Raw genomic sequence first — 23,903 nt, forward strand, 5'->3', positions numbered from 1 at the left:
ATTGGAGGTAGGGCCAGAGTAAAAGTAAGGCTAGCAGTTAGCAAGCTCTTCCTGTGGTCAAGGAAAGAGACGAGAAAACTAGAACTAGGGTGGTAGCTGTAAAGGTGCGGTGGTACCAAAGACTTAATGATACATTCTGAAAGTATAACTTACTAGACATCATGATGGATTGAAATTTAGGGATGATACGGATTACGGAATCAAAGATGATTTGCAGGTTTTGCTTTGAGCAACTGAGTGAGTAGATGATGGTACCACCTACTGGTCTAGGAAAAGGTGGAAGAGGCTATCTCTACGAAGATATTTGTTCAAATGATCATTTTCTTGAGGAACATAAGATAATGATACAGAATATTGCATAAGAATTTTATATTCAGATACAGTTTACATTAAAATTACATTTGAAATAAGCTTTAATTTTGAAGCAGTAAATTGATGGACTATTTTATTACAAATAGTTCTCATAGTTCATTTTATCCATGTTTAAAGCTGGTTAAATTACCAACTTGAAGTAATTTAAAAGACTGATTTATCATTACAAAGATTCCTGCTCTATGCCCTTAATGTCAACGCAGACATGGTTGATTCATGGAAAAAAAGGAAACACCCTGAACTCAACCATGTGTTTAGAGGACAAATTAAATCATCTTTTAAACAGCCCCAGGATGGTCTCAGTCATTAAAGAGCAGAAGGCTAATAAAACAACTGTTCCTACTAAATCGTTTTTTGAGTTTTATAAGTAGATGCCCTCCCTTATATATTTTATTGGCAATATATGTTACCTTTATAGAGAAGCAGCTTTTCTACAGCTCTCAAAAAGGTTAAGAACCCGAGGTGTATTATAAGCCAATTTCTCTTATAAATGTTGACTTAAAACAGTTTAAAGAGCTTTTTCTCATGTTGCAAGTGAATGATAGCACTGGGTTTAACTTTTAAAAATGCACTGCTCAACCTATGTGTGTCTGTGTGTGTGCACACGTGTACGTGTGTGTGTGCACGTGTGAATTTATGACTTTTGTCCAAGTTATCTCATGCCCCAGTCCTCATGAACAGCTTTAAACATGAGAGAAAAAATCCAGAACTTCTTACTAGAAATCACATATGTTAAAGGGAAAGCAATGCCTATTAAGCCTTATTCCAAATTGTGAAGGACTTTATTATTTAAGAAATCAATGGACTTTGAAAGAAATAAGGAAATAGAACAGCAGGTTAGGTTCCTGCTCCAAAATCACCTTCACTATTTATAGATTTATGCATTTAAATCCAGTGAATAAAACTAGGGAAGCCGAATACAGACAATTATACAGATCCAGCGAGTTCTGCTTTATTTAACACCCCATCTAAAAGATTATGACGCAACCACATTTTCACTCAGCATAAACATTTGGTCACTTATTAGACAGGGACACTGTTCCCAAAAAACATGTTTCACAATTTTAAAAATATTCTACTACATGTTAATTAATTTGTGGGGATTAGATCACATTCAGTCAGGTATAATAGTTACCTACGTTCTTGCTTTTGTCTCATAATGAATTGTCAATTCCTCGGGACATTCTACCTCTTTTTCTTTTTTACGCATTTGGAGTATATAGCACTCTTACACAAAATTGTCAATCGATAAGTGTTTGATGAATTAAAATGAATTTCTACTTGATAAAATAATGACCCTGAAGCAAATAAATTTAAAAAGCTTTTTTAATGTCTGAAACAAATTACAATGTTAGAATTAGAAGCAGGGGCTCGAAAATTTCTAGTTTATTAGTGGTGTAGTTAAATCCACTCATTGGAAAAAAAAATCCAAGTCTATCTAGCCACCTGACCAACATTTGAGCTCTACAAAATCATTCTTTTTTATTTTTAGACTAATCCATATGCATTCAATGCAGTAAAAGACACATTAACTAAAATAATATTGCTCTATAATAATGATGGAATTGGCTTATATAAGTAACCAATGTTTAGGCCTGATAATAAATTCTAATTTTAAAAGCTTCCATTCCTTCTGCAAGATTAGAGTTCTCAGAATTATTACGGTTATTCAGTGCCTCTAGATCAATCTGAGGAAAGATTACATTAAACGGATGAGGACATTCCTTCAAGCACTTGTTACCTCTGACTGCCATTTTCTTCACCAGTAACATTAAGATTAAGGTGAAGAAGAATGGGGGAGCTATCATTTTCTCCTTTTGCAAAACTTTTTTTTTTGCTTAAAATATGTTTCCACTTACTATGAATACACAGATACTATCATTTAATAGAAAACTTATATCATATATTACTGAAATCTTGCTACAATATTTTAAACAGTAGATTTACTTGTGCTGTGAAAATTTAAAGACTAATTTCTTATCTCCTAGTTCCTTAATATTCTGTATTTTATTCTTTATTTTTTCTCATTTTTTGCATGCAGTACTTATATGTTTTGGTGGAAGAAAAATTGGAGATATGATAGTACAGAGAAAATTGCACACAATTATTTAATTTTTATCCAGGAGCTTATATCTTATTCATTTTAAAATTTATTCATAATATTTTGAAATGAGTGGCATTTGTCCTTTTTTTTTAGCCTTTTTTTAACTGGTTCCGGCATCAAGTTTCTCCAAATACCCAAGTATTCGATGATTCTTATTGTCCTAGGCCAGTCTTTCCTTATCTTCTGCTATCTATGCTCAGACTCCCATTGATTAACAATTACGACAGGATCATAGTCTACTATTACGTTGCAGGTGACATGAGGTGCATTTATCAAGGGCATCACCATATACTCGTGCCACTGAATAGTATTAACTTTAAATAAATTAAAACAGTTCTCAAGAGATCTCAAAAGATCCACTCCTTTCCCTGAGGCATGTGTGTGCATTCATTCCACTTTAAATGCTTTCACTACAGTGTCTCTACTGATAGAACATTAATGAAACAGCTTTTAAAATACTTCTCCAAGGTGTTCACTTGCCCAACTAATTCTACGCAGATCCAAGTTCTCAACTGGTTCAAATAATAAATCCATGCAAAGAAATGTGTCATACGGAGAAACTTAGATATTCAAGGATAGGTAAAACACATTTTACTTAGTCCTTCCTAGGATAATAACCCTGTCTCTCTCTCTCTCTTTTTTTGTTAATCCATATTTTTGAGATTCCAATCTAGGTAAGAGATGTTCACATCACAAGCTGATTGAGGAAATATTTGAGATAGTGAAATGTTTTTGCATACTATAAGTGATGTTTTTGCCATCTCTTTCTATTTCTAGAGTTAACCAAGAGAGAGAGCAGAAGGGAATATATTCATAACTGGTTAGTGTTTCCCTTTGATAACTTTAGCGTGGCTTGGATAGGATCACAAACTTGCAGGATTTATAAACAATCTTCCACTGTGATTAATTATTTAACTATCCTCTGAGGGAGACATCATAGTAAAAAAAGACAGAATACAGTCTCTCTCTTAGTCTGGCTCTAGTTTGTGAGACTTTTGCATTTATTTCCAGCATATTTGGAATCAACTGATTGATGTCCCTCCACTTTAAAACAAAGTCAATTAGCCTTGCAATAAAGAGAGTAACTTTTTAATGAATGCAAAGGAAAAAATTCAGGAAAGAGGACAGAATATTCTACATTACAATTATTTTCTGTAGTCGTCACAAGCGGGGAATCTCAACTTCAACTCATTAAGTGATATGGGCAAGTCACTTAAACTCTTTAGTTGTAAATGGCATAATAATAGTGCTACCTCCTAGGATTGTTGTAGGAATAAAATTAAATTATACTTATAGAGTGTTACTGTGCCCAGTACTTACAAACGTTCAATAAATATTACACCAGATCACATCAACATTTCCATTCAAATGCTACTCCTGGTTTCAGAAGACAAGAGTTTTTCTGAAATGTTTGGGAACCAGTTTAACCACCCACACGTTGTTAAATCAAGTTATGGTCGCAGAAGAACAACTCCTTATATTTTGCAAGTGTGCTAATTAGTATCTTATAAATACTGTGACAATTGCAGGAAAAAATTATTACAATTATGAACCAGCCTTCAGAAGACTTGTTAAAAATCTTGAGTGTAACTGTGACTCTGTGGGTATGTGTCACGTCACCATTGAGGAATTCAAGATGTAGTTCAAGTCTGCTGTGAAGTATTAGATTATACTCTGGAGCTCAAGGATGTCAAGCACTACCACCCAGAAATCCAGCTGTAAACCAGCAATATCCCTCAGATCAGGAAACTGGAATGAGCACGAAGGTCACAGGAAGAATGGTAAGATTTAAAATGGGAATTATTTAATTTGGAGAGAGTCTGCATTTATCCTAGAGTCAGGCAAAATAATTTGGAAGATCAGCTCCCCCTAATTAAGATAAGTTTAGAGGACTAGAAAGGGAAGTGACACTTAATTTCTGCAATATTCCAGGCACTTGACACATACTTTAGCTACTGCTTCTGTACACATATTACAGGCTAAACACTTTACTGGTACTACTTAATATTCTCACAGTAACTGTATGAGGTAGATATTATCGATTCTACTTTGCACATGAGCAAAACTGAGGCTCAGAAAGTTTCCCAGTGCCATATAACTAATTTCAGGCAAAAACAGGAGTTCAACCCAAGGCTAGTTGGCTCTTTGAATAAAAACTTAAAATCAGGCCAAGGCTACTCTAAGCTTGCCTGGGAAAATGACCAGAGAATCTTGTTTCCTTAGAACCACAGAGTTAAGAAAATTGTAGAACGCTGTGTGTCTTCTGTTTGCCAGGTAGAACTACTCTTAGACAAGCGTGGGGGGTGGGGCTGTGAAGTACAAGAAGGTCTTTATTCTCTGTAACTAGAATGGTATTAAATACTGGCGGGAAATCAAGGCTGCAGCTTCTTTGTGTCAAGTGGCCCACACTGACTGACCTTGGCTCTCGTCCTCGACATCCATATGCTTAGCGTTTGGACGAGGGGCAAACACATGTATATCGGTTACTTGTGGGCCATCCAATGACATAAAGATTCCATGCCAACCATCTCCTACCTTGTATCCTTCTATACAGGGAAATAAATGTAGTATTAGATTAAATTCTATTGCATCTGTGAGTATAACTGCCAATTTGCTCCATTCACAACTACAGTGATATCACAGGCTCCAATGACCATCATATCCAGTCACTAAAAGTCATATATCTGGCTGAAATACAGACTGTTTAACAAAATTAATCCTAGATAAATGATTTGTGATTAAAGTCAACCTATTTGTGGCATTAATGTCAGAGATAATGAAGCTAACTAAAGCCATGTGCTTCTTTTAAATGAATTTATAGGATCAAAACTTGTATTCTGAAAAAATTATTTTACTGTCATTTTAATTTTTTTCTTTACTTTTATTTTATTATCCCTTAGTTATTCTTAAAAATTCCTCTGGAATCAGAGGCTTTATCAGCTGTCCCAATGAAAGAGATATTTACTGGCTGAAAAAGGGATCATCAAAACCCTGATGACAGGGCACAGCGATATTAATTAGGATCAAAGTGAGAGAGGATGTGAAAAAGGGAAAACAAATAAAAGGACAAAGAGTCAGGGACCACCTCTGCACACAGTTTGTCCTGGACAACCCTTTGGTGGAATCAGCGTTTGAGTGAGAGCATCATTCTATTACAAACACGTCTGCGAAGTAATAAACAGAAGAAGGGATGGAGAGAGAGAAAGCTGTGCAGAGAGGAGATAAGGCAAGTCCCTTAATCCTAAAGAGAACGTCTTGGTAGCCAGTCTTACGTGACAGCTAGTCTATTTCTACTTTATCTGGTGGATGAACCATTTCTCATTAACGACAGGACTGTTAGCAATAAGCAATGCTCCAGTAATTGAAGATTTGAACAGCAGGCTTAGTCACCTCTTGAGGAAGAAAATGCTAGAGGCCTGAACAAACCGTGGGACAACAGATTCTGCGTTTCATCCTCTAAAAAGGCGTATCTCATGGAAATAATTATTTTACTGCAGCTATTTTTACCTTGGCTATATGATAGCCTCACCTGATGAGTTTTCAAAAATTGCTGGTGTCAAGACCCCACTTCAGACCAATGAAATCAGAATATCTGCTCTGACCCCAATGTTTTCATAAAGCTCCCCATGTGATTTTATTGGGAAGTCCTATTAAAAGTAACATGGACTCTGAGAAGAGAGAAACCCAGATTTGATTCCAGCTCATTTATCTATTGGTTGGGTGATCTCGGTTTTAGTAAAGCTCTCTAAGCCTCAGTTTTCCCATCTATAAAATAAGGATAAACTGCCCTAGACTTATTGGGTAAAACAAATAGGTTAAATTATGTAAAGTTCCTAGAGCATGGTCGTCCTACTTAAATTTTAATTATATTTTACCAAAGGAACCTTGTACATTTGAGTTGATATCACTAATGATAGTCGCCGGCCTGGTGGTGCAGTGGTTAAGTTCACACGTTCCGCTTCTCAGCGGCCCAGGATTCACCCGTTCGGATCCAAGGAGCGGACATGGCACCGCTTGGCAAGCCATGCTGTGGTAGGCATCCCACATAGAAAGTAGAGGAAGATGGGCACGGATGTTAGTTCAGGGCTAGGCTTCCTCAGCAAAAAGAGGAGCATTGGCAGCAGTTAGCTCAGGGCTAATCTTCCTCAAAAAAAAAGGGTAGAAAAATATTTTTAGGGGAAACTGTCCTCTGATTTAAGGTAGAAGTTTATTTAGCAACAATGAAAAAATATCTCACAAGAATGATACTGTAGAACAATTGATTATTTCTAAAAAGTAAAAACACTAGTTTTCAACTACCTTATTAAATTTTAATAATACCCAATAACCTTGAACACTTAATAGCTGTAACAGTTTTCTCATCTCTCAAGTGGACAGCATATGACCCACTAACTCCACAAGTTTGCCATAAGACAATAAATCTAAGAGTATGGTTTATTATTTTTAAGTATAATCACAAGGCTACTGTAAAGCTTCTGGTCTCTTTTACAAGGATTAAAGCCCATTTTTATGAGAATTAAACTATCCTCTTATAAGAATTAAATGGTATCAACCAAGACCCCAGTTCATTATTATTTTACCCAAATATTATTGTAAACTAATACACTGTCATCTCATATTTCTATTCCAGCTGCTAAATTGCCCATGCATTTTTATAGAGAAATTATTTAATCAGAAAACATATGTACCAACTGGATATCCATTTTCCTAGTACTCGGCTTTAAGGTTTTCAGATGTTCATTTTCAAGTTCTGTGATATCTCCTATACTTTTATCAAACACAGTTAATTCCATTTTGAAGACAGTGAAATGAATAAAAGTGCCCCAACTATAAGTAATATATATTTTACTTTCAAACATTACCATTGATTTAATTAAAACCTCATAGAAATTTTGAAACTATTTATGCCATTTCACCATCACTTTCTATCATTATTTAAATATTCAAAATGCTTTTGCTTAAGGCTACACCCTTCTATGATAAATAAATATCACAGAGATCAACTATGGAACACTTTATTCAAACTTACTAGTATCTCATTTATTATTTCATAGCTGAGTTTAATTGAAGTCAATAAGAAAGGAGCAACAAATATTTTTTCTAATATATTTTCCTTAACAGTCTAATGGACTCCTAGTGATGATACACCTGGGGACACCATTCCACAAAATATCTATTATATATTGTTCAGCATTGGAACGTGGTGGATGCACTTCTCAATTGTTTAAGCAATATTTATGTTAAACGTAATAATTGAGATGCATTTTCCAAGTGTTTAAAGATATTTATGTTAAACAATAGAGATCCTGTCAGTCATTCAATAACATTTATTGCCACTATATAGGCCTAGGATGTTACATTTCCCCCACTTAAATAAAAACCAGTTGTAAAAATCATCCTGGTAAAGTAACTGAAAAGAGATTCCCGCTTATCCAGGCAAGGATTATACTCAAATGCTTCTGAACATGTTTGGTATAGAACCTCATCCACAATGCAAATCTTGAATCACATGATTAGACTATATTTCATTATTTAAGTTCCACAATCAAGCGAGAAACTACACTACTTAACGATAGCAAAGAATAATATTCATTTTATTGTAACAAATCACTCCTAGGAGAGAGAAAACATATAAATTGGCTGACTGATTTCCATGAAGTCAAAATTGTGATAAATTATAAAAGAACATGAAAGATCAGTAGAAAATGCCAAATTATGGTACAAAGGGTAAATTCAGGCCATGTACACACGCAGATATCATTTTTAATGTTTTGTAGGTCTCCTTGTTGTCTAAGTGGGTGAATTTGGGACAGTTACATCCAATTATTTCAGTCAAACGACTGAAATGGATCAGCAGAACAAAAATTGCTTCAATTTACTACTGATTGGTTCAAATTGTCCTGAAAATCTTCAGTTTTCTATGTTATCTGAACTGAGAATAATGTGGAAGAAAGGATATCAAAAAGAGATACTAAATTCATTCTCTGTCTCTCTGTGTCTCATATGCCTTTGTCAGCTTCTCAGGTTAGTAGGAAGTATGCATTAACATTTTTTTAAAATTTCTGTTGTGACAAGCAATTTAAAAGTTCTCCATCAGGAAACAGGAGATTGCAACTATAACATCTTAAAGTTAATATAATGATCTGTATCACCATATTAATACAATATCTTTATCCTCATTTTTACATTAATATAATATTTGTTTACTATTATTGGTAACCTTTTGCCCATGTAGAAAATTCATTTATTCATTTTGCTATGTGTTACTTTCATGTACAAAGTACTGCCTCATTGTCCCTTACAGATGTTTTTTCTATAGTAGCAATGATAAATCTGAGAATGCCTACAGATACTCTGGTAAAGTCATCTTTAACTCAAAAGCTTTAAAGTATATTAAAGTGGCAGTGGATAGTCAAGACTAGTTATGCAACATGTCCTCCCATGGAGAAGAGAAGTGTAAAAAAAGTAAGGTTCAGGATAAAAACCTAAAAATAGTCAAGGATATTCTAATAAGGACCTTTACTCTAATGATAAGCAGGCTAGGAATATGTTAATCACATTTCTCTGGCCTTCTACCTCAGCCATCCAATTTCCTAAACCCTCATTATGTACAGATGCTAATCTCTGTTTTATGCAATGCTATTAAAAGTATATATTTAAATTACTTAATACAGTGTTTCCAAAATTCCTTTACTAAAAGGTCGTACTGAATATACATTAAGCAAATGAAAAGGCAACACTAAATCTACTAATGTATCCAATTCTTTAGCTAATACAATATTGTCATCTTTACTTTGCTCATTTCAACTTCAATCCACTGAAGTTCAAAATTAAATATTTTCATTATTACATTTAACATTATTAAATGACATAATTTGGTTTTAATGATCAAACTGCAATGTTTCTTTAAAAAAGAAACCCTGGAAAAATGGTCTCCTGCTGATATGATAGGAACATTATCTTGCTATTATTATGTCTACATAAGGAGATGATGATACTTTCTATTTTCCATAGCAGAATAACTAGACTAAGAACTCTTCTTCCAAGACACTCAGGATTCACTTTTCGATGATAGCAACTTGCAATATCTCTAAAGAATCTCTGCCAGAGATAATGATATAAATCAATAACACAAAAAGTTACAAAGGAAGACATATTTTGTAAAAGTACTTTGTCATCAAAAAGGCAATGGCCACTTTTTATTCACATATGTACTATTAAAACACCTTTTAATATATGGAAAAAAGAACATTTTGTACCACAGAGAGTTTTCTCTAAAGAGCCTGAGATTTTTACAATAATCTCTAGTTGAAATATACACATAAGGAACATCAATATATTCTGATCTCATCACATTTTCTGAAAACAAAGCTATTCTACAATGGGTTCTAGAAAAAATCAATCTAAATTATATGAAATGAGTGTGCATGTCCATAAAAAGTTCTAGTTATTTAAGTTAACAACATCCTTCTGAGTTGGTATGGTTTTACTCTTTCTATTTTAACTTAGTGTAAACCACTTATTAATATTTCTTATTGTTATGGTATCAAAATGTGATGGTTGGGGGGCCGGCCCCATGGCCAAGTGGTTAAGTTCGAGCACTCTGCTTCGGTGGCCCAGGGTTTCACAGGTTTGTATCCTGGGTGTGGACATGGCACTGCTCATCAAGCCATGCTTCGGCGGCGTCCCACGTAGCACAACCTGAAGCATCTACAACTAGAATATACCACTATGTACTGGGGAGCTTTGGGGAGAAGAAGAAGAAGGGAAAAAAAAAAGATTGGCAATAGATGTTAGCTCAGTTGCCTGTCTTTTAAAAAAAAAAAAAAGCTATTAAAAAATGTGATTTCTGGAACAAAGATAGAAGAAAACAGCACCGCTTGCTCAAACAATTGATGTCAAACCCAAAATAAGAGGCCTCAAAGACACTCTTCTCTTTTATAACAAATGCTATATATTTTCCCTTGAATATTTTTTTAGAGACTAATAAACTGTATGCCTGCAAAGTTAAAAGCCTAAGACCATTCATTTCAAAAGCAAAACTCTCCAAAAGGCAGAGCTGATTCTTGGAAAAGTAGGCTCGAAAAACAACGGAAGAGTGATGCAGGGATTAGTCAAGCAGAAAATAGAATCTGTGTCACCATCCTCATGAAGTTAAAAGGAAGTGGATTAAAACCAAACTAATTGATTTGTAAATGTCATTTTGAGGTTACAAATATTTCTTGCAAACCATCGTGTTTGCCAAATTCGACTCTTATTCATTTTTCATTCTAAAGTCACCTTGGTAAAAAAAGTGAGGGCATTTCCACATCATATTGCATATCCAAATGGAAATGACTTACTACAGTAATATGCAAAAGTCATCTAGAACCAGCACAATTTTTTATCCTCGACTTTTTGATTCCTTTAAGAAAAACATCTTCACTTTGTTATTCACAAGGCAAAGCTGACAAAGCATTCTCTTAATGGATAAAGTGTTGTGTGGATTGACAAACCAATTAGTTTGAAACTCAGAGAAGCAAACAATGTATATATGAAACCCACAATGCACGTACAATGCATGTCTTATAGGGAAATCGTGGTAGAAAGTGAATAGCCCAATTCACACTAGGATATATTTTAAAGGAGGGAAACCTTTTATATCTATGGGCATAAAGATGCATCAATTATTAAATAATCTTACCCTAGTAGTACTTATTTTTGCATATGTTAACATTTAAACACATCAGAAACAGCTCCTGAAATTGCTTATGCTAATGCCTATTGCTACTCATTTTAAAAGGCAATTCCACTTAAAACCAAACCTCAGGCCTCAAAACACCAGTTAAGGCCAAAAAAAGCACACCAAAGTCGATACATGCAAGATGTGAAAACCTCCAAATTATATTTCAATGACTTTTTAATTTATAAATCAACTCAATCAATAAAGCATAAGTTTAAAATTCTAAATACATTTTTGGCAGGTATTTCTTAAGTCAAATATAACTTCAATTCCCCAATAATAAAAATCTTCCCAAACATAAAGCAAAATGTTTCATTAACCTCCTCAGGGGCATAATAGATATGAAATGAAAATTGCTTTGGAGAATAGCTGACATCATCATGCATAAGCTAAAGAACCAGTATTTGGCTAAATAAAAACACGAACTTCTCAAAGGTAATTACTATACAGGGCATGAAAGAAGTCCATGAATCTCCCCTGTTAGATACATTGAAGAGAGCGTTCTAAGTCTTAGATTCTGAGAGATGCTATTTTGTCTTTTACGATTAACAAATCAGTAAATAAAAATCCCTATAATTTAGTTAATTTTTTCCTTTCAATTATCATTGAAATCATGTCTTGAAAAATTCTGAGCAATAATTTTTAAATGCATATTTGTGAATTTCCCCAACACACTGGCAGGAACCGACACATATCTAAAAATATAACATAAGATTTACGCTGAATCCTCTTCTTATTGACAGCCATAAATAAACTTTAATGAACCCTTTTAGGAGACAGAATGTTCTTTGAATCGGAGGGAGTCCATAAATAAAAAGTATTTTCAGATCGAAGATTTTATTGGCAAAATGAAACCATAACCAGTGGTATGATCTCTATTACTCAGCTTGTATTTCATATTATATTTGGTTTATATTGAATTGTCAGGTTTGAGATATTATAATGGTGTTCCTATAGCCTATATGATGTGCATTTCAACATACACTTTCCATTTAGGAGAGCATATGGAATCGGGTATATCAAGCTATTTTATGCAAAAAACCCGCATTACTTATGTAACTGCCCTTACCTGATTACAGGTTCATCAATCTACTTTCTGATTATCATATGCATGCCTATTTAGCTACTCCTACTTCAATTCAAAGGCGGACTTAGAGATCAAAAGCCATTTTATCACTTAACAAGAAAAAGATCTATTTTAAATATACTCTTACTATTTTATAAAAGGATAAGACACACAGAAGAATAACTAGAGCACATATCCTAGATAATGGGAACTGACTACCATATGTGGGTTTAATGAAAAACAAGAAACTATTATGGGCTTATCCCTCAAATTCATACACTGTAGCTCTTACCCTCAAGGGTTGGCGTTCATATTTTCATGACGTCTGCCCTCTCTATCTCACTGGAGTATGAAAAACATGTAAATCAGTACTAGGAGCCAATAGTGAGGAAACCGTCCCTCATTGTGCAAAACAAGGAAATATGATTGATACAATTTCTACCTTAGAGCTAACCTGGGGCAAGAGGGATGCTGATCGTCTACTGAAGCAACAAAAAGAGGTTACAGGAGTCAGTGCTCAGCTATGCGTTACATAAAGGAGAAGAAACATTTCTAATGAACTTAATCTGATTCCAACGTCACGAATACATTTGTGTTGTTATAATTTTCCTTCCCAAGTACGTGTGCTTACCAAGAGCAATATATTGGTCAATTAAATATGAGTATTCTGGTTCTTACAAAACTTACATATCTCATTTAAAATGACTGAATTTCCATTTTGATTAATGCATCATTTTTTGCACTTGTTTAAAGTTAACTGCCCCCATACACACACACCACCATATGGATCTGCTATCAATAAGATAAGGCAATCAGGTTTCTGGGTCTGCAATACTGAGGATTAGATTCTGGCTGATGATAAATTCATTAGTGAAAGGCTATTCTCTGAGTTATTTCTGAGTTTTTCCTGATGAGACCTATCACCACCTCGCGAGGATCTCCTTTTTTGGAATTGATTCAATATTCCAAAGACCACTGAATTATATACCCTTGCCCAAATATCAGCTTGTATTATATCACAGATATCAATTTCACTGACATTGCTCCTCCAACCTGTGGTTTTAGAGTGTGGTAACCTCAAGAACATGAGAACAGAGTCTGCAATTTCAAAGAAGTTGGCAAACAAAAAAGTGCCTCATAGGCTAGAGAGAAAAGTTGAGGTCAGGATTCATTATCCCTCGAATCCATGTGTCTGGAAGGTATGACTACGCAGCACCAGAGATAAGGATGAAATTTACTTAAGTGTAATATAATAAAATTATAAATACAGTGCTGCTTCTCAACTAAAGAAGCAGAAAATGAATAACCATCCAATAGAGGACTTCCCCCAGAGTGACATTATAACAGTAGCAGTGCCAGGAATAAATTTCCTGATTTAAACAGTAAACCATGTTGCCTTTTATAGAGTATATGAATGAAATTGGCAAGAGTGGCTAATTAATTATAGCTGATTAGTCTATCAAATCTCTTGGTAGAACAAGCAAAACAGGAACTTGTTATAATTATTTGGAGTCAACGCACTCTAAATGTAGTATGCTTCATCCATGAGGCATATATATTCTAAAGGCTTGGGTTTTTTCCTAAAGTTTTATACTTTAGTTTTAGATATTGGTATCTTGAGAACTAAAATCATATACGACAATTCATAATATATTGCAAGAAGACAGAACACTTTAAATATACCTAGAATATAGAAAAACATGTAATGCATAGTTTCTATTTTGCGCTTAGTTTGTGGAAATGTTAAATCTGAGATGACAAACACTAATCTATACAAAAAACAGTGGTAGTCCAGAAAAGTACCAACCTTCAGGATCGAGTAGTTTCTCTATGCCTAATTGATATTTGGCAATGTTGAATGCATGTTCCAGTCGTTGTGTGGCTGACTGCTGGCAAACCACACTATTCCAATCAAACAGGTCTGGCCTGAAACAGACACACATAAAGATAAATATAAATCAATCTAGAATGTTTCATGAGATTCACTTCAATTCTGATTTTTAACTGACAACGGATGCCCATAGTCCTTAAGACCTGAGTCTTACTCTTCATTACCCCTCCATAACATTCTCATTTAAACAAGTCACAATTTTAATTGAAAACCCTGAAGAAAACAAAGGAGAAGTTATTCTACCTTATCCAAGCAACAAAAATGTGTTAATCTCATCCAATCTTATGGATTTGAATATCAGTCATTTGCTGGAAACTTCCAATTTTATAAGCCTAGCCCAGACCTCTTCCCTGAAATCCAGACTCTAGATTCATCTGCTTACTCAGTGTCTCCATGTAGAATCATCACAAGCCTCAAGTATCCAAAACTGGGCTTCTGATATTCATCCCCAGCACACTCCCCAAACCCACTCAGTTCTCTTGTAGTTCTCCCCTCCTCAATAATCAATGACAACTTCAAATTTGGCAGTTGCTCAGATGAGAAACTTTGGAGTCAACTTTGATGACTCTTTCACTCTCATACCACACTCAGGTGGAAATATATCCAGAATTTGACCACTTAACACTATTCTCACTGCCATCACCTTAATCCAAACCAACATTTTCTCTTGCACGGATTACTGCCTTAGCTTTCTACTGCTCCCCTACTCCCACTCTTGTCCTTGTTGATCTATCCTCACAGGGCTATCAGAGTGCTCTGTTAAAGTATTTCATCATAATCTTCTTCTCAAATCCCTGCTACCGGGGGAGTAAAATTCACTGATTTAACTGTGACCTACAAGGCCCTACATGGTCTGGCTCCCCCATTAACTCTACGATTTTATTTTTCGCCTCTCTCCTCATATTCCTCAAATAGGTTAGATAGTTTCCTGCATTTGCAGTTGCTATTCCCTCTACCTGGAACTCTCTTCCCCCAGACATCAACATGGCTCACTCCTCCACTTCCTCTGGGTCTTTACCCAAAAGTCACATTATTGGTGAGTCCTTCCCTGCCCTCTCTCCATCTAAAATTAGTCACTCCCAAATTACTTACATATATTCATTTCCTATCCATCTTAATTGCTTTATATTTTTCTCATTAGCTGTTGATACTATTTAACATAATATATATTTTAATTAATCTTGTCTATTTATCTGTCTGTCACTGGAATATAGAATATAAAATATTTTTGCCAGTTTTTTTCACCTCTAGAAACTCAGCCTGATCCATAGAAGCTCAATAAATATTTGTTGATTATACCAGAGAATGGATGAGAACATACTATGTGAATATCATTTTACTTGGTAATTGAGAAAACACAAAGGATGGTAAGATGTAGTTCTTATCCGATAAAGATTTTAAACCTAGTGAGGAAAAAAATGCATACATCATAACAAGTTAAATAAATTCTAAACATGAAAAATACAGATAATAAGATATAAGGTTTTCTAAAATCAGAAGAAGTCAAGAAAGTTTTGTTTTGTTTTGTTTTGTTTTTTTGAGGAAGATTAGTCCTGAGCTAACTACTGCCAGTCCTCCTCTTTTTGCTGAGGAAGCCTGGCCCTGAGCTAACATCCATGCCCATCTTCCTCCACTTTATATGTGGGATGCCTACCACAGCATGGCGTGCCAAGCGGTGCCATGTTTACACCCAGGATCCGAACCAGCGAACCCCGGGCCGCCAAGAAGCGGAACATTCGAACTTAACCGCTGCACCACTGGGCCGGCCCCAAGAAAGTTTTTGGAGGCTGAGGGGAGTCTTAAATGGTGGTTTGAGTTTAGATGTAAGAAAAGTTGTTGACAGTGACTACTTCTAGGAAGGCGAGTGTGACGGGGTAGGGTTGGCGTCATGAAGACACATTTTGTTTCTTTTCCTTTGCCCCCCTCTCCAATGTCTGATTTTTTTTAAACCATGTGCTGTATTACTTCTATGGTAATAAACTAAAATAAGAAATCAGGAAGAAAATTTCACTGCAACTTTATACTTATTACAACTTATCTGCATATTTTGAGTATATTTCTAATCCATTATCATTTGGTTTTCCCACAAAAGTAGAACCTGGCTTCTTTTTAACTGCACTGTAGTGGACTTTGTGTCAATGTAATACTTTTAATTTCCTACATATTAAGATAAAATTTAGCCTTACATAGATACAAAGCCACTAATATCCTAACCTTTGGCAAGGCTATTTGTCAATCCCTATGTTCTATATTAAGAGCATGCCTTTGTTCTATATAGCTTAGTCATTCAATTATTGAAATCAGGACACCTCATGACATTCCTAAGTGTACCAATGACAATCACCTTGGAACATAAAGTTAAACCATTTTTTTTCTTTACGTAAACAATATGAACATCTGTCAAAGACAAAAAGAAGAGGGAGATGATTCATGAAAGAGCATTATCAGCTGTGGGAAACCTCTTGAAAAGTAACCATGTTATCTATAAAAAGGTAGCTACTGATGATTCATTCAATATGACAGAAGAATATATAAATGAAGATATTTTGAGAGAGAAAGAGTGGGTCAGGGACAGATGCAGCAGGGCAATCTGGATATGTTTACTGTATTACTTACAAATATATTCATAAATCATAAAATAGAATACTAACAAATGTGGTATGTGAACATGCTTAGAGAATTGAAGTCTTCCACTTGAAAAGAAAATGTTAAAGAGCCAACAAGGACCTCATAACCTGACCCTCGATATTTCTGTTCATCTGCAAACGTGTACATGAACAGCAAGATCAATATGCTCAGACCCTTATTCTGAAGCATGTGGCTGCATAAATGAACGCTGACTTAGAATGCAGAATGAATATCTCTATCCCTTCTCATCTGGCTGTACTGAAGCTATGGAATATTTTTCTTTGTGTCACACTTATGAAAAACAATGTGTTAACGTTGTTTAACATGCAGATTGAGTGCGAACCTGCCTCCTTTTGAAAATCAGGTTGCTGAGTCATTCACCTGGAAACTCAGTCTGGATGGGGTTAATTAAACCCAGCTGGAGCAAGACACCTGACAAAGATGCTTATTTAGAGAGCGTTTACTCTTGGATTGAGCTTTACCATGAAGAAAATTTATATTCTGGACTTTTCTAGAAGCAAGATTGGCATAGGAAAATGGTAGATTCATCAAGAAAGAAAGATCAAAGTGAGAAAAGATAAGCTGCATTGAAAATCAGGGAAGATGCAGTCCAGTGGCATTTCAAACACAGTTAATAAGGCAATGTATTTGACCCTGGGGATTAAGCTGGGGAAAAGAGATGGGTAATAGGAAAACAAAAGCAGAGATTCCTTAAAGTAAATGTATTATACATATAATATATATTTATATATTATCTATAATATATGTGAATGCATTAAATATAATAAATGTATTACCATGTTGTTTTGCTTTTTCTTGAACTGTTATTAATTCATTTACCGAGCTTCTTTATACGAAAAAATGCAACCATCTATTTTATCTTAGAAAATATAATAGCGTATGGAATATAGTTAAGGACATTTGGTTCACTATATCATACTGAGTTCTTTTTATGAAGATCCACAGAAGAACTCTCTCATGCTTTATAGCAGTTGCTTTGCTGTTCCAGAACAATTGTTTTCTTTTGATATTCTGAGCACTGAGTCATAGAAATTAATTGTGGTCTGCTCTTTGGCTTGGATGCTAAGATGCTCAGAGCCTCTTTTAACCCCGAAATAGATATAAATAAAAATACAGAGCCTAATGGTATTTGCTATCTAAGTGTGTATCTGACAAGAGAAATGTTTCTTTTTCACATTATTAATCTGATGATGGTAATTAATTTTAGTACAGCCACTCACATGAGATTTGGAACCATTTTTAGCTCTACAGTTTAGGCTCATAATAACACATTATTTGTATAGAAAGACCAACTCCATTTTTAGCAAAGTTAGAATATAACCTTGATTTTCTGGCAGAGTCCCAATTTCAAATATGCTGCTCTCCTCCCTCCACCTTAATCACATTCATGCTTGGGTAATTTTAATATTTCAACAACTAAATGATATATCACATAAAAAACAGGATAAATATTTTTATTCAGTGCATTCCAATGGATGGTTAGATCAATATGGTCAACATACATAACATGTTGCACAGCAGGAAATTATCTGGAACCACAATGGAGAAAAAGATAGTCTCTAAATCAATACTTATAACAATTATTCAATGTCTCAGTGGTCATCCTTACCTATGACTGTGGATGAGAGCATTCAAAGCCAGACCATCAGACCAGCTCGTGGTGAAGTTAATGACATTAACCTGTGGATAATTACGAGTTGATTGTCGGACCCAGCTCAGGAGAATCTTTTCACTGTTGGTTTGTTGCAATCCAGCCATGATATTTTTCATTACATTTTTGACCTATGTATGGAAAGAAATTTTTAGAAGAAAATGCATTCCCTGAACAAGAACCACACAAGCTTAAATCTGAATACCCTACTCTTCAGTAATAAATAATGTAAACTTTAGGGTTGATTAGCAATAAGAATAAATTCTGCCAGGACTGAGTCCATTCTAATTAGTTAGGAGTCAATTCTGATTGGTTGGTTATCTGTGATACACCATTTATTGAATATGATTACTATCACTCCTAGATTCTGTGTTAAACTATTAATTTTGTGTTTTTAGAATTGCTCATCTTCTAACTTTCAATGAATATGCTAGAGAAGAGTGTGTACAAAACATTAGATTTGTTGTTAACCAAAAACTTAAGACATATTAGTGGTTTTAGGCTAGAAAGAATGACAGTGGCTAAAAGAATGGGCTTACTTTTTAAAGTTTAGGTTCAAATTTCATAGAAAGCTATGAATGAATTGTGTTAATTGGGCAACTTTTTTAGGTCTCTGTTTCCTTAACTATATATAGAAGGTTGTTATAAGAATCAAAAGACAAACTACAGTAAGATAAAACCCCAGGTTTATAACTTAATAGAAATTATGTTTACTAATCAAAATGAAGAAAAAGAATATGGAAATGAACTTGCCTATTTAAACAAAAGAACAAAAAATCAACAAAAGAAAGGAAAGATTTATCACTAAAAGCTGTGGATATGTCACCTTGGTTTTTGTTTTTTGGGGTTTTTTTTGGTAGTCAGTCTGGTTTAATCCATTATGGCTTTTTTCAGAGTGAGATTCACACACACAAAAGAAGAACAAACATTACAAACTCCCAAAACATGGGCCCAGAACCCTGGCTCATTTATGAGGCCTCTCGGGTCATAGGAAATGCCATTTAAGAAGCTGCTTTTGTATAAAAAAATTATATAAAGTAACAGAATCTCATTGAAGTTACATACACAGCATAGGTCCTTAGGTGACCACAGAAGGCACATCTCACCTCTGTGAGGTGGTCAGATCTGCTCTGGTGTTGACAAGCACATTGTCCTGAGCTGCCCAAGGACCTCTGCCTGCTGGTGGGTCCCCAGGGAAAGAGAGAGTTTGGCTGGGCCTGCCCGGCTACCCTGGACGCTGTCACAATTATTTCATAGTTTGGTACCCTCGATCTTTTAGACCTGGTAAGCCAGTCTATGAGCTTTTCTTTGAAACAGTCTTAGACCCAGAATAGTCATGTCGCTCAAAGAAGATGTAGTCTCCAAGAGTGTGAGGTGTCAGTTAAGGACACAGACCCACTCTCCCCCAGAGGAGAGGGCAAAAGTCAGTTTTCTCTCTGCCTCAAGAACGAAGAGGGAACTGGTACTCCTTGAACAAAAGAATCCGGAAGGATCATTCTTGACAAAGTGCCTGGCATGCACAGGGGCACCAAATGCAGACGAAAACCACTGGGATCTGGGAGGTTGGCCTTGTGGTGGTTTCTGTCTTACTTGTCTCCCCTCCCTTCCCCCGCAGCAAGAAGCGCTTCCCATGACGTGACGGGGCTAACAAGGCTCTACCTGCTTTGTCCCCTTGTGCTTGTTTTTGGCAGAGAGGTTAAAAGGCTTAAGGTCTGCGGAACAGACATGTGGAGAAGAGGTTAAACATCCAAGATGCCCTCACATGCAAAGTGGTTAGTGCAAAGCCAAGGGGTGCCATCTTGTGTGCTGGGCTCAGGAACCTCACTTTGGGGCTGTGAGGAGGCTTGTTTCGTCACAATTCTCTCTGCTGCTCCTTGAAAAGTCACAGCTTCCCTCCCAACACAGGGTCTCCTGGCCCTGCTCCGGGTAGCCCTGTCAGAACGTGCAGGAGTGAAGGCCCTGTGGCTCCGAGTTGCCAGGGTGTGGCCAGGCCTTAGTCTGAATGGGAGTCTGAATTCTCTTCTCTGGCTTTGATGGCTGTAGTCTCATCTGCGGAGTTGTCTTGTTTGAGCAATTTAGCCGCGCCGTTCAAGATCAGGTAGAAGTCAACTGCAAATACGATGGTGGCAAAGAAGCTAAACACCCCAGATGCTTTGGAAGCCCCGTCCAAGTATTTGGCAACAGTTGTGATGGAGTGGGCAAAGCAGATGAAGACCGCTGTGACCCAGCGTCAGAAGTCCATCATGGCCAGCACAAGCCCTGCCACTTGTCGTTCAGCTTGCACGGCATCAGCACGGAGGAAGTAGAGGGCCAGCAGGAACTCCAGCAGGGGTGCCCTGAGGAAGGCGCATGCTATGAACGCCCCATAGCAAACAAACGTGATTGGACAAGAGGCCTGACTCCGCCAGCAGGAAGTGGCCTTTGAGCCAGCAGAGGAAGCTGCGCGCCGCGGGAGGGCGAAGAGCCAGGGCAGAACTCGGCAGAAGCAGCCAGCGGGCTTGGGGGTGAGGGGCCCTGGTATGGGGTCCACTTGGGCGCAGCAGCAGGGGCTGAGGCTTTCCCTCGCTCCCTCTCACCCCCAAAATCCCCACAACCAGGAGAGAAGCAGACACCCAGACTGTGTGGAAAGAGAAAAAGGCCAGACTCTTGGTTTTCTTTTTATTAATTGCTTTCTGTACATTTGATTCTCTACTAGGCTTTGTGCATGTGCGCATGCCATTCAGCGGGTGGCTGTATTTTCAAGTTTCATTCTAACTACTCTGATACAGAAATCCATTCTAAACGTCTTTTTGTAGGTTTCAAGAATGCAGGGGTACCTCATTATAGAACAAACTGTCTACATAGTAAAGGAATAATTACTAGGCTACTTCTTTAATATGTCAGGCCCGTTATCATATACTTGGAGGAAGTATATAAGTAAATGTGATTAGTTTTTACCCACAAGGGCTTTCCTTTTGGGAAGTATAAGGTTCATGTACTACCCACATTTGATCAGAAGATGAATATTTACTGTGTATTCTAAATATAACATTTTATTTTGCTTCTTCATCCATGTAGAAGCTGACAAATGCCTTTGGGGAAAATACATATTTTAACATCGCCAATGTTAGTCATCGTTTTATGAAAGATTCAATGCAAATTTTAGGATAGACCATTAAATGTAACTTTAAAACACTTGAAAAGGATTTGAGATGATGTTTTGTAAATGTGGTAATGATTTCAATATGTGAAATCTTTGCATATATTTGTCACCATCCCTTGATAGCTAAATCTATTATTTAGGGATGGATTATCCAGTTTTCTTAATTCCTTCCTGACCTGCTTATTTAGTCAGCGAATAAATAGGCCAAACACTTATGTAAGATATATAATTTTTCTCATCATATTATAAAGTTATAAAGGGCACAAACTCCATGTACAGCAACTGCAGGATGTGTACTTTGTGTCCTGTGCTGAACCAGGGTTGGAATCAGCAGATACTGGCTCAGTGGTGGTGATGGATTTGCACTGATCAGACAACCCTTCCATGATGAATGGGATTCATTTGTGAAATGCTCAGCCAGACTGCCCTCTATGCACATAATGTTAAAGGACAACACAGTATTCAATCCAAAACTCCTTTAGCATCATTATGTCACTAATTCAGCTTATCAGCCTCAGCCTCATTGGTATTGCCTCTACTTGGGTGCTGAGAAAAAAAATAAAGGGCAATGTGAAATAATCAGTTCTTCTTTTCCTGCATAAAAGACAGTTACCAAGAAATCTTTATTCAGAATCAACCTTCAGTTAGGCACTGAGCTGGTCCTAAGGTGAGTCTGTAAGCAGAAAAATTTCCCACCCTCAGGTCTTACTGTCCCTAAGAGAGAAAGAATCAATTTAAACAAATGTGAGCATGTGTGTGTGCATACAACTATATATCTGTTTTTAAAAGGAAAAAAATTGAAATGTCTTTGAGCAGTGATTTCAAAAATGACGAGGAGTTAACTGGGCAAAGAAAGTGTGATAGACAAGGAGATGCACTACCAAGATTCTCCTTCAGGGAAGGGCTTGTTCCAGCTGTGAGTCCCCTCAGGGACTACCTGAACTGCAGGGTCATCACCTAAGGTCATGCTCTTCCTGGGGCAGCCCACATCTAGTGACTGATGAAGAGAAATGGTATAAAGACTCAGCCACGTCGTCCCCCTCAGGACAACTCTAAAGGCTCATTCTAACTCCAAGTTCCCCACCATGGGTTTGAAGAAGGCTGTTGTTGGGTGTGCATCAGAGCTCTAGCTCTCCTTCTCACTCCAGTTACCCTCTCTCTTCCACGGGTGTTGGTTCCAAGGGCATGCCTTACTCAACATCCTACCTGCTGAACTCAAAGTCTGCTTCCAAGAATCCATTCTGTGACTAACAGGAGTTGCAGCAGAGGGGTAGAAGTGAAGAGGGGTAGGAATAGTCTTCCACAAAGAAAGGAGAATGGTGTATAAAAGGCCTGAAGAAGACCAGAGGAAGAACTGTCTTGCACAGAAGGCACTAGGTAGGCAGGAGTTTATAGTAAGGGCGTCTAGCAGTGCAAAAACCATCTTTCTCTTGTATGTTGTGCAAATAATAAATACTATAAACACTCCAGTGTGAAGTAGCCCTGGAATTGAGTATTTCCTTTGAGTTAGCCAACAAAGGTGGGGCTAGCACACCACTGTTTGCAGGATATGTTTTTATCTCCAGCTGGTTACCAGAACTGAGTTGACCATCCTAAAAAGGATTGTTTGCACTTTAAAAAGCAGGCAAGAAAAGATGACAAATGCACGTTGCCCACTTCACAATTTTGCTCAAAGCTGCTTATTCCTCAATATAGGTATTGTTTTTCAGGCTAACAATTTTATTTAAGTGGAAACTGGAAAAACAGTGACAGAGGAAATAGGGCTGGGATTCCTGAGTTTTTACAAGTTCAAAGAGAAGTCCTCTACGACACTATTAATAACACAGTATGTGGCACTGGAACAAAAGATTCATATCTTTCCATCTCTTAATGCCATCCTTAATCTGATAGATCTGGAAAGTATATTAGGTTGGCCAGAGCGTCCTTTAATCTTTGCTGAGGTTCAAGGGCTTCTTCAGCTATTTAGTAGGAAGGCAAATAGGTACTCCTGGTGAAAATATCTTTTGGGATACATTGGATTATGATGAGGAGTATTGAGCAGGAGGAATTTTTTAAAAATGTATTTAGTAGCTTTAGGGGAACAGGGCAATGTGATAGAAGAGAGAAATAAGGAGGGAGGCAGAGGGTTGGAAGAGTATCTACATGCTTGCAGTCACAAAGGATATGGTGATTCAAGGACGTAGATGGAAAACGACAGACTCTAAGAGAGGTCTCAGACCAGGAGAGACTACAAAAGCATTTCTTCTGGTATTCCTGGGTGTGAAAGCCCCTCCACATGCTAATAATAAAAAATGAGCAAGCTCACA

At 36.6% G+C, this 23,903-nt stretch overlaps 1 protein-coding gene across 12 annotated transcripts in view; it reads right to left on the minus strand.

The window, feature by feature from the left end:
• The window catches only part of DMD (dystrophin), a 2,265,680-nt gene that overhangs the window by 1,522,861 nt on the left and 718,916 nt on the right, over nt 1-23,903 (minus strand). For all 12 annotated transcript variants that reach the window (XM_070503127.1, XM_070503123.1, XM_070503121.1 and 9 more), the window contains exons 6-7: nt 18,414-18,586; nt 14,072-14,190 (exon numbers count right to left, since the gene is read on the minus strand). In XM_070503127.1, coding sequence (XP_070359228.1) covers nt 14,072-14,190; nt 18,414-18,586 — 292 coding nt within the window. The remainder of the gene's footprint in view (nt 1-14,071; nt 14,191-18,413; nt 18,587-23,903) is intronic.

The sequence above is a fragment of the Equus asinus genome, chromosome X, assembly GCF_041296235.1.
Source record: "Equus asinus isolate D_3611 breed Donkey chromosome X, EquAss-T2T_v2, whole genome shotgun sequence".
Taxonomy (NCBI): domain Eukaryota; kingdom Metazoa; phylum Chordata; class Mammalia; order Perissodactyla; family Equidae; genus Equus; species Equus asinus.